General features: G+C 39.7%; 2 protein-coding genes and 1 long non-coding RNA gene across 3 annotated transcripts; all 3 read right to left on the bottom strand.

Annotated features, from left to right (window-relative positions):
• Positions 1-48: 48 nt before the first annotated feature.
• On the bottom strand, positions 49-880 carry LOC105161498 (wound-induced protein 1-like). Its single transcript, XM_011079197.3, has one exon. The coding sequence runs from the start codon at positions 693-695 to the stop codon at positions 255-257; it is 441 nt and encodes a 146-aa protein (XP_011077499.1). The 5' UTR covers positions 696-880; the 3' UTR covers positions 49-254.
• A 1,561-nt stretch (positions 881-2,441) lies between these two features.
• LOC148788220 (uncharacterized) lies at positions 2,442-3,890 on the bottom strand. Its single transcript, XR_016065458.1, has 2 exons — positions 2,813-3,890; positions 2,442-2,680 (listed from the first exon to the last, which is right to left on the bottom strand). It is a non-coding gene; the product is annotated as an uncharacterized LOC148788220 (long non-coding RNA).
• Positions 3,891-5,198: 1,308 nt separating this feature from the next.
• SDR2 (NAD(P)-binding Rossmann-fold superfamily protein) lies at positions 5,199-6,645 on the bottom strand. The gene is made up of 2 exons (XM_011079198.3): positions 6,300-6,645; positions 5,199-6,188 (listed from the first exon to the last, which is right to left on the bottom strand). Exons 1-2 carry the CDS (start codon positions 6,386-6,388, stop codon positions 5,375-5,377), a joined length of 903 nt encoding a protein of 300 aa, XP_011077500.1. The 5' UTR covers positions 6,389-6,645; the 3' UTR covers positions 5,199-5,374.
• Positions 6,646-12,365: the final 5,720 nt, after the last annotated feature.

The following is a 12,365-nucleotide window of genomic DNA, read 5'->3' as shown; positions in this document are numbered from 1 at the left end:
CCAAATATTTGAGCGTAAGATGGAAAATCCACGTGATATTTATTTTGAGGTAGGCTTTTATTTAATTAGGAGTACTTCTCAGACAATAAACAGGCGAAAATTGACATTTTCTTAAACCTTAATCTTTTCCTTAATTAATTACATGGGATGTGGAGTACATTAAGAAATTATTTTTGACACCACGATGATTGAACATGATTGATATTGGTGATATATAGTAATAGGTAGCAGGGGATGGACGGATGCATGCATGATCAGATGGCGAGCATGAGCCCTGGGAAGGAGCGTTTGGCGAGGTCCCGAGGGTGGCTCTGCCAAAGAGTGGTGAGGGGCCTCAAATCTCTTACTGTCAGCCAAGTGTTGAAGTATTCTCTAAACTGAGTGATCACCCCATCTTTCAGGGTCCACACGTGCACCCAGTACACCTCAGCCCCTTCCCAACCTTCCACTATAATCCGATCATCAATGGTGTCCATACTCCGGGGTTTAAACTTGAAATCCGACGTCGGCGAGTTTCCGGCCGTCAGCATTTTCATCATGTGGTGACAGTTTTGTGGGCCGTGGAACCACCATTCCAGGTCTTCAGCTATGAGGCCGGATATTTCTCCAACCCCGGTTGATATGACCTGGTAAAGGCGGCGGACAGTGGTTATGTTGTCAGAGTTTTCCGGCAGGATCATTTTAGTGGCTTCCATAATATCGAAGAAGAGGAATGACAAGTATTAAGGTTGGTGTAGGAAGTGAAGGGGGCTTAATGAATGTTGCAAGCGGGAAGGGCCAATCAGGGGATTTTATATTCAAGTTTTTGGGAGAATTGAGGGACCCATATATATATATATATATATATATGTATTACAAAAACAAAAGATGGAATTTGAAATGGAAATGTGAGTAATTGAATTAATGTCGACCTTTGTTATATTCAGTGTGTATATATATATATACATACAGAAAATGGTTATATATATGTTATATATGGAGTAACTGATGATTAACAAGTCACCTTGGCCTGGACAAATTAAAAAGCCGGAACAAGTCTCCTGAATTCCATCATTTCATTACAATAAAGCCAAAAACCCTTTAACCTATGTATTTGTTTAGGCAGTGCATATATAAAAGCCAGACAATGAGGTTTTAGTTTCCACCGGTACCACAAGAAACACATAGTAGGATATTCATACTTAAACCTCACAAAAGTTTGTATATCTGTGTCGCATTCTCCTTTTTTTATATATTCAGACAACAATATTAATATTCTCATTTTCTGGTTTTAGTTTCTTTCTTGGGAGAGAATTATTCCACTTTGCAAGCTCTTCTTACGCTTCATGTTTTACTGAAATAAGCCTAACAATTAGTACATATATATAAGAAATCATATCCATATAATATATGATATAACTAATTAATGATATATAGTTTTATGTGTATTAAAAATAAATATATAAAAATCACCTCCCTCCCAGCTCCTCCAAAAATGTGTGGAGGATTCTTCAATAGTACGAGTGCTAACAATGATACACTATCTACCATATATATATAGGACATGAAGCATTTAAGAATACCAGTTGGATCCAACGCTCGTGCACACAAATAATTTGGACATTCTTCAAACCGATCCCCACTTCAATCCATTATTTGAGTGAAGATACAATGAATTCCCAACTTGAATTAATGCCAAATACGTACGCATCCTTCGCCTAGCTATCATTAATTTGTTGGCTCCTCTAGAAATTCTTGTATCAAAGACTACACATCGAGTTGAAGTTGATTGCAATTTGCATGCAACCCCACAATAGCGCACTCGAATAATTTTTACCCAAATCAGATTTGACCAAATTAAATTAATTATAGGATAAATGTGATTGATCACTTTGCTAAACTATACATTAATCACTCGGCAAGTGCATTACACTCGCCGGCCAAACTGAATTCAAGTTAGAATTTTTTAGGACAAGAAAACATGTGTGTGTGTGAAAAATTATATGGTCATTTCCACTCACATCAATTCATTAAAGGAACGAAGTTTCTTTTTCTTTTTTTGGGATGGAGGCATGAGAGATGCCGACGAATATTTAAGTGCCTCCAACCATGCAATATTCAAAGTAGCTGGTCTTAAATGGATGGATGGATGGATGGGTACTGAATTATGAGTGGTTGCGATATATATATATACATATGAGTGACAACTTGATTGTTTGACTGATCATATATATTGGTATTGCTTACCTAACATTGGATTAATCATTTCATCTAATGGGGACCCAATTATGCCAGTTCATTGTTTGTCCAAGAAAGAGACATATATGCTATAACTACAAGCTCATTGTGGTTGTGATGATAATGAAAGAAGGAGTCGGAGACCTTAATCATGCATCTGCTCACTATCTGAATGATCAGACAGAGTTCTTGAAAGATCCTTATACATATATACACTTGGGCCGTTTATACGCAAGCCTGCTTGTGATATAAATTTCTTCAACAATGGTATGGGATTTGGATCACAAACATTGAGCTTAATAACTATTGGGCTTTGGGTCACAAACAAGCATATAAATTGACCTTAACAGTAGTTGTACAGTCTGTCCTGTTAAGGCCCACTACCTATACTTATTGGCCTTGAGTCCGACTGCTGCTTCATTTCTCGATTTCAGTACTGAATGCTAGAGCCTAGAGCCTAGAGCTGGTAATTAATCCAATCCCGCGACGGACAGGAAAAATTAGTGGAATGCTATGGGAAAACAAAGTTACAACTCAAAAATAGATGAAAAGTTATATATATATATAAATCAAATAGCAGCCAATTAACCAAGACCTGAAGTTGACAAAAGTGTCGCTGATGAAATAATCCTTCTAAGTGGATTCCGCTTGTTCAACACGCTCCTCGCCTGCTGCAGGAAATATTAACCATTCATCCGTATCATTTGCATCCGGAGCTGATTTCTCAACATCATCTCTTGTATCAAATTCCGAACACGCCCCGTCCGAACTTTCCCTGAATTCTTTGCCTCCTCCACTTTTGCCGTCCAAAGAGTTCAAAAACCCAATCCACCATGCGTACGAAGAAGAGTACTGATTATCATACCATTCAACCTCCAGAACTTCCACCGGAGCACACAACGTCGACACTGCAGGTGCAGTGGTGGACCAAGTGGGTTGAGGGATGGGCATGGATTCCGTTAACTGATTATAGTAGTTGTGATTACGAGAATTGCTGAGAAGCGAAGGGTTATGATGAATCCTCACCACAGAAGCCGATGATGATCTGTGAAGCTGCAAAGCATTCACAATCTCTCTTCTTGCTTCAGCCATGTTGATGAAACTGCTGCTTAGGGCAGCTTTCCTTGTGTGAGACCGCCTCCTTGTGCGTTTTCTTGTAGAAACATCGCCTAATTTCCTGGAAGAAGAATCTGCGTCTGCCATGGATTTTTCTTTCACAGAGCAATATATACTTGCAAGTTTCAGTTCTAGTTCTACCCTGGAGTGCGGCCGGCAGTTGAAATTAGTAGAAAATGAAATGGGAGTGGAGTGATAGTGAATGATTTATGAATGTGAAGGGCATAAGAAGAGGTAGGTAGTAAATGAGAAAGAATGAATTAATCAGTTTGTCAGAAAGCAGAAGCATGTAGATCGACACCTGGTAAAAATCGATGGACACCTGGAGTGGGAACTGTTTTTGTTTAATCAATCCTCCTTCCTGGGCTGGGCTGGGCTGGCTCCACCACCACCCTCCCATCGCCTCTTATTACATATACATATATGGATATATGTATGTTGCATCCTGAATGGCAGCATTATTATTAGCATTAATTTGCAAAAGGGTGAGAATTTTATTTGAAGAGGAAAAGTGGGTTATGATGAAAAACGTGGAACAATTTCAGAGAAAATTCCAGTTTACTTGGAAAAGTTTTTAATTTTTGTTCAACTTTTGGGCTTCCCCAGTCAAAATAATAATAGGCTCTTTTGTTATACTTTATTGAATTTTGTTTGGACGAATGTGAATATGGACAAATGTTGGCGGCGTTTGCTTATTGCAAAATGTGGATAAAAAAGTCCAATGTTGATAAAAAAACTACCTATAATAGGCTCTTTTGTTATACTTCTGAAGTTGAAGTCAGCCTGTAACTAATCCCAATTAAGACCCAATCCAAAATTTTATAGGTAGTTGAATGGCCCACAACTTAAGAAAAAGCAGGGATCAAAATCAATGCGGGACCAGCCCATCAATCTCATCTGCTGCAGAACTTCAACAACTAAATACCTTTCTACGACTACTCCAGATGTGAAATATATATTCATATATCTATAGTATTATTCTTCAAAGTGAATAATGGAAATGGGGGGGTCGGCAGCTTTTGGGGCCTCCCCCATTTTTTTGGGGTTGGGATCCGGACCAGATCATAAAGTCTAAACTAAGGCCGCATTCAGATGCGCGTCAAAAGCTGACTGAAATGTTTATGTATTGGCACATATCTGACTTGGCATTGGCATTGGCATTGGCATGGATGATGGATCCCAAGCCCACGACTATTTGGTAGCTTAAAACTTTTTTAACACTCATTCTTAGCTAAAAAAAGGAAGTGATGGGAAACACGTTTCCGATCCAGCGCTCACTAACCCCCGTATTATTAATTAATCTATTATATATTTACTGAATTACGTACTGGTGCTAGCTAATAAGTAGGATTGGCGGTACTAATATATGCATGCATGGGCATGCTGCAGTAGCAGTACCACCAGTAGTAGCAGCTGGTAATCAAGAATTGTGGAGTGTGCAGCATTAGATGGTGGGGGCAGTACTAGTACATCATCCCTGCTTTGCATTGAATCATCACGTGTATAATACCTCTGGCTTATTAGTACTGCTCGGCTGGTCCCATTCACTTGGGACAATACTGGGCATATGATATCTGTATGTGCTTCACCATTGCAGGTACAAATACACTAAGTTTTTATTCTCATCAACCTGCTCTTCATATAAATTGCTCTCATGCATATGAGACTAGTTATCAGCAAAATTATCGCAACAAATTAAAGTTACCTACCTACCAAAACACAGATCCTATACTATGGCCTATCTTAGTATCTTCTCCTCCCTTCAACCACGTGAAAATAAAACCAATATCTATATATATTTATATATGCTCTTAAAACCAATATCTATATCTATTTATATATGCTCTTACGTACGTTCCGCCAAATTCAGATGAATCACAACTCGATCCACATAATTAATTATACAGAAATTTCATTTCATACAAACTACTGATGCTGATGATATTCAATTTCTGCAGCTAGCTAATAATTAATTCAATTCAGAAAAATAAACGAATTTAAAAAAAAAGCGATAAGCTGCTGCTGCTCCTACATGCTACAGCTACAAGCCAACACAATTCTTTGAGGTAGTAACTCCACCATCCACCACAAGATTATGACCACTAATATACCTGGACTCGTCACTCGCTAGAAAAAGCGCTGCCTCCGCTATATCCTTTGCCCTCAGAGCCTCCCCGTTCAAATTCCCCATACCCCTCACAAACTCCTCCATTTTCTCCACCTCCTCCTCACTAACACCCTCCCCCTCCCCCTCCCCATCTACCCGCCACGCGTTCACCAGCATCCTCGTCGCCACCCCAAACGGCGAAATGCAGTTCACCCGAATCCCGTAACGCCCCAGTTCACAAGCCGCATTCTTCGTCAGCCCCACTATGGCGTGCTTCGATGCCGTGTACGAATGCGGCCCAAGCCCGCCCATCACACCCGCCACACTAGCCGTGGAGATTATACAGCCAGCAGTGCGGGCACCGATCATGGCCCGGGCTGCGTGCTTCATCCCCAGAGCGGTGCCTCTGACGTTGACTCTCATGACCTGGTCAAACTCGTCGGCGTCGAAATCGAGGATGCTCTTGTGCTTGGACTGGTTGCCGAGGACGCCGGCGTTGTTGAAGAGGATGTCGAGCTTCCCGTAATTGGAAAGCGTAGAGTTGATTAGGGTTTGGATGTCTTCCTCGGAGGTGACGTCGCAGTGGACGTAGGCGACGTGAGGGGATAACGAATTTGCGAGTGAAATTCCGAGTGCGTCGTCGACGTCGGCGATAATGACCTTGGCACCATGGATGGCGAAGAGTCTTACGGTCGCCTCTCCAATGCCTCTAGCGCCGCCGGTAACAATTGCAACTTTTCCATCCAATCTGCATACAAAAGGATGATTGAAAATGGAGTGTGTGTGTGGGTGTATATATATATATATATAGAGAGAGAGAGAGAGAGAGGGAGAGAGAGATGTGTAGATGATGAGGTACCTTTTGATGGAGATGGTAGAAGAAGTGGTTTCCTTATGGAGGAGTTGGATGCCGGGAAAGGTAATCTCGGGAGTGAATTGGGCAGGCATTATATTAATTTTGATGATTAATTGTGTTTGAGAATATTGGCGGCGGAGGAAAGACGGAAAGTGGTGGGTGGGTGTGGAGGAGGAGGTAATTGTAAGTTGGGGGGGGGGGGGGTGGGTTGGAGGGACGTAGCTCAGCTCTTTATATATCTAATACTAGCACTAGAATACAGGGTCAATGGGTTGTTCATGTGACCCACCCATCAATTCATACGCACCCTGCATTTTATATATATATATATATATTAAATATTAATTAATTTGCTCACTCTCCTTCCACTCTCCAACGTTAACTAGCCCTCCTCTGCCTACGCTCTAACTAATAAACACAGCAAGGCAGGCAACAACTGAGCATTATTTGTAGTATCCAAAAGTGTTAATTTGTTAGAACAAACATTAAACAAACTCATCATGCCCCAACTACCTACTTTATTTATCTTCTTCATATTCAACTATATATAGCACTTTATATTAATTAACATTCTAATCAAACTATATATATATACACGTCTACCTATATATCAACACGATTAATAAAGACACGGATCCAGTTTATTTATACATATATATATATGATTGTCCACTGTAGATTTCAAATAAATATATCCAATGAGATCTCACTCAAGTCCTTCTCACCTTAATTAAGCCAACTAAATCATTCTCTTCGAAATTACATATATATATATATATATATATCTAAGTGGACACAATTATCTCCAACTAAAAAACGTAAATTTCGACCACGTATATACAAACAAAATAAATGTAACAACATATATATATATATATATATCATGATCAGAAAGAAAATAGCAGCATGAAACTAATTAAAATCACAATTAATATTTATATTTTTTTTAAATAATCTATAATACTAATTATAGCTAAGTAATTCAACTGATCAACACATCCATACATATCTAGTTAATACTAATTATATATAGAGATATATACCTATAATTAAGTACTAAATTATAATATATAAACATAATTATATATAATTAAAGTAACATTTCCTGATTCATATTTTTCTTCATCAAAATCAAATAAACTAGAAGAAATACTCTTATTTGTATGTTGTTGTTTTTTTATAGCCAATAGTCAAAATTCAGATATATATAATGTGGTGGTTCTTTAAGTACCTTTTAATTAATAATAAAGCAGGAGGTCGAAAATAGTGTTAGGTGTTATATATTGTGGGAACGTGAGAGGTAGGGAAATTAAGGCGTAAGTAGTAGACAAATTTGGTATGGCAGCACATGGACAAGAGAGTACTCGACCACCTCTCTTCACCGTTCCGCCAGTACCTCACTTATTCATCCACGTCCAAACACACTAAAATTATTTATTGTTAGTTTTTTTTTTTATATATATTTAAAAATATGAGGCATAAAATTTGTTTAGGAGTAAGCCCTCTTAAAGCTCAAACAGGCTTCCATCACTAAAGGGACCTCCTGAAATCCCCATCCTAAGCCCTCATTTACTTTACGCCTCATTACTTTTTATGAAAGCATGAATTTTGTAATGTACTTTTTTAACACTCACTTATGAGAAGGATTAAAGGCGCTTCCCGCAAGAAAAAATAAAAGGAGCCAACCCACCAAGAAAATTCAAGGGGACACCTACCAAAAAAAAACAGGGAGGACCTCCCTTCTTAAAATTCCTAGAAGACACCCTTCAAGAAGGATGATAGGAATATCCAGCTAAGTAACATCATGGGGACACCCCCCACGAAAAAGAAAAGTGCAAGGAGCTCTCTCTTCAGATAGGTTTTCGCGACCCCCCATCCCAACAAGATCTGTGGAACCAACATATCAAAAAGATGATCTCATTTCAAAAGAGGAACCGCAAACAGATCAAATTGCATTACGAAGCCCCTGGCCTAAAAGCGTCGTCAGGGGCGAATTAAAAATATCCCAGTGGAGCAGAAAATGAAAATTGTTTAATCCCCATTTCAAATGGGGGATAGCAGGCAAAGCAAGGAAAATAAATTATTTTCAACTAGCAGTCACATTACATCATTTTTTCTCCCCACAGGCGGGGTCTTCCACTTCTTTCTCCGGATGAGTATCGGCAGCGGGTGAGGGGGCGGCAGGAGGAGCTGTATCACTAGCTTGAGGGATCCCTCTTCCTTCTCTTCGAAAGCACCCTCTCCTTGGAGATCCCCTGCTGTGGCATAAATTGCAACTTTATATGGGAGACTCCTTACTTCTGCCTCAGTTTCCCTCAGTAGGTTGTCCAAATCTCCTTTTGCAAGACATCACAAACGATCATTATAGTGACAAGAAAGAAATACAAACAAAAGAGGAAGAAGGAAACTAACCTGAGTCTAGGGGAAAGCCCCCTCTCCTTGGACAGAAGGTTTGGCAAAGGGATCAGGTGCATTATATCAAGTGGTGGCAAGGTCAAGGAAAGAGGGCTCATCTCCTACAGGAGGGGTACCCTTGAGCTTGAAACTGCTCTTTGCAGAGCGAGAAGCTATACTCGAAGAAGGGCCCCGCTATCTTAGCTACCTCCTACTGATATTCTAGGGACCCTTTGAACTCTTTCAAATGACTCTTGCAGTAGGCTTCCAAGAAATTTTTGCCCTCTTCAAAATAGGGGAGGTCCGTCACAGCCTTCTCCACTGCTTTCTTCAGGGTACCCTCGTGGCTGGCCGCCTCCTTCCTCAGTTGCTTCACCTCCCTCTCTAATTGCTGACAACGCCCTATTACCTCCTTCTTCGTCTCCCTCAACTTAGCATTTCCATTCCCCACACGCTCCAACCTATCCTCTAGTTTGCATCTCTGGGCGTCACTAGAAGGAACAGGAAGGGTTCCTTGCAGTCTGGAGGAGAGCTCTTCATAGACTGAGGTAGCCTATGAAAAACACAAATCATCAGGAAGGAATGTACAAACAAAAGGCATAAGACATAGGCGGACAGATACCTTAAAGAGGTAGAGGGCCCCCACTCTCTCTAGCTCTTCTCGAGAGAGAGGAGAGAACAACTGCTTATCTCCGGGGGATAAGGTTTCCCTCATCAAATCCACCATCAGAGTGGCCTTTCCCTTGTCTTGCTCCAACAAATAGCGACTGTGAAGGAAGGCACAAGCTGCATGGGAAGATCGATGAAAGGTATTTGTTTCCTCTTTGGAAGGAGGAACAAGCGGCAGCATAGAAGTGATACGAGAGGGAAACGTCCCCATAAAATCGGTCCGAGGTTTTAACCCACGTCTTTAGTAACCGTCCTACTAAGGAGCAGTTACCATGCAGAATAGGCCATTGGACGTGCATGTTGCAGTTACATCAAGGACACGCTCTTCTCGCCCATCATTGCAACCGTCAGATCAACCTTCCAAAAGTTGCTGCATTGTTTCCCAATAGTGCGGAATTGTAGCAGCTGAACAGACGGACGGACCCCAGATAGGAAGATCCTCCCTTCCCAAAACTACCAAGGCCTTCCATTCAGAGAATGAGAGGGTACCTTCCTCCCTCATAAATGGAGACGGATCCTCCTTCTCGATGAAGCGAGATTTCCTACTCTAAGGATTTAGGAGGCACCTTTCATCCTTAGAGTGGGGGGACTAAATGATGGGCATGGCCTAAAATAGATTGGCCTAAGAAAAGACGCTAGGCCCAAACACAGGCCCGCCAGTGCAGGAAAGGGTCAGCTCGCCCAGGTCGACAGGCTTGACCTAAGGAGGGGGCACCTATGATCTGGTCTAGCCCAAGGGAGAGGCTCGGTAGGTTCAGCCCAAAGGGTGGCCCTCCCACACTAAAGCTTGGCCTAAGAAATCAGCCTAGTACGAAAACCCTCGAAGGAAGGTTGGTGCTCTCAAGAAGTTGGACTCTTCAGCTTGAAAGGACTCCTCACCAACTAGGAGTCTACATGAAGAAGGAGTCCCCCTTCATCCGAAAACTTACTGCTTAAGAAATGGATAAAGAGGAACCTTAACCACGAATCCCGCCTTTCTCGCTGGCTATGCGAATCCCCCTTAGCAAGACTTCTAAAACAGGGGAACTCCTCCTCTATAAATAAGGAAGGTACCCCTCAACAGACAAGCCATTTTTTCTTCCACACTCGAGAATCTCTCTTGCCATTACTCTACTACTTTTCATGCTCTTACATACGAAATTCTTACTTTTATCATAATATCTCTCTTAGTTCATTTTTGTATTTATCTATTCTTAAATCAGGAACTAACTTAAGCATCGCAGTGCTAACTTTTTATTTTGCAGGTCCTCGTTGTCAAAAGTTTTCACTCAATTAGCCCAAATCCGATATCAAGACCCAAAGATCTTGAACCTGTGCTAAAATCGCACGCATCACGTACGGATTAAAATGCCCATAATGAAATATTATCTCACAAAATGCAAGAATAATTAGATACAAGAAAATAATTTGTTTAAAAAAAAAGGACTGAGTACACCGCAAGAGTTGAACTCGATGGTAAAATACAATGCAGAATGGAAAAAAAATAACATGGCTTGTCATTAAGCAAAAATAGATGGCTGATTAGGAATTTTTGCGTGAGAGAATATGATAGTCAACCGACCATAATGAATCACATCCATAAAACATATCATATCAGATAACAAGAAACTTGGAAGCTGATCAGTACTAGTGCACCAAATCCTAGTTAGCTAGCTACTTGGAGAAATTATTTGTCAAACATTTTTCTCTTTTCCTAATCTTTTGTGTCGGCCAAGTACAAAGAGATAAAGTATATAATTGTGAAACTTATGTCAGATCCAGCTACCTAATACCTTTTATTCATCATAGTCATAGCTGCTGGTTGTAATTAAGATATAAGTATACAAGAGACGAGAGATCCATCTTCCATAAATTATGTATATGTATGTATGACGACATGTGACACATTCTCCAAGTTAGTCAACCAACTTAGCTGTGATTACTTAGGAACTTGAGTTGTGTCTAATTAACAGCTTGCCCACTAACTCCGGAAAAAATCCCTTATAATTCATTCTTGTTCCTTTTATTACATTTTCTGCTAATCTATAATTTCATACTTACACAGCTCATCAGATTCAACAAATTACAAGGATATTCTACTACAACTTAACACTAAGATACGTACGTACAATATAAATCAAGATTTTAAATTAAGTATCCGCATGAGGTGTAGTTTTTGATATCTTCTGGGTGAAGTGGGTGATAATACTATGTTGAGTTTGGTTTAAAACTAAAGATATGGAAGGCTGGGCTATGATAATGGACAATGTTATTGGACCTTGACTAATTAAAGCGCTAGTATAAGATTACAAGGAAGAGGTGAGGTAGCCTCCATATATACTCAATTCTTAATTAATTATGTTAAGCTCTTGAAGATGGTCGGCCCAAGGTCCAACCTGTAGTCCAAGCCCACTGGACTGGACTCCACTCAAACCTCTCTCTAATACAAACTACAAAGACCATATCATGCTGAATTGAATTGGTTATTTAAAGAAGCCCCATAACATTTGATTATTTTAGTAGTAGATTAAGATTATTTTGGTAAATTTAATTATTTATGAGCTATAATTTGTACAAGTGGGTCCAATTTTACTGCATTTGAGCAGCTTTCTTAGGCTAATTCTAATTTAATTTGTTAAAAAATACATAATTGTACATATTGCGACTGGCAAATATTTGTATGTATATTGATAAAAGTAAATAGTATTTGTGTAGGTAGGTATAGGTAGGTAGAGATGTGAAAAGAAAGGAAAAGATTAATAGATGATGACGTAGATAGATTCATTTATTAGGTTTGATTTTGTAATTATATATATATATATATATCCCTTGAATATAGATAGATAGGTATATTCACATTTTTTTGAATTTGTTGTGTAAACAGACAGATATGTTGACATTTGGGCAATGGGGGTAGGTATAGTGGAGAGGGAAAAGCTGGGCTTTGGTTGAGCTCTTGATTCATGCCAATCATATTTATTAGTAGAAATTGCGAAACCTAAATTAACTTTAAAGCCAAGACTGCAT

Source organism: Sesamum indicum, linkage group LG5 (genome assembly GCF_026168435.1).
Source record: "Sesamum indicum cultivar Baizhima isolate 11 linkage group LG5, ASM2616843v1, whole genome shotgun sequence".
NCBI classification, from domain to species: Eukaryota; Viridiplantae; Streptophyta; class Magnoliopsida; order Lamiales; family Pedaliaceae; genus Sesamum; species Sesamum indicum.
Note: the sequence above shows the minus strand (reverse complement) of the source record. Positions and strands in the feature narration are given on the sequence as shown.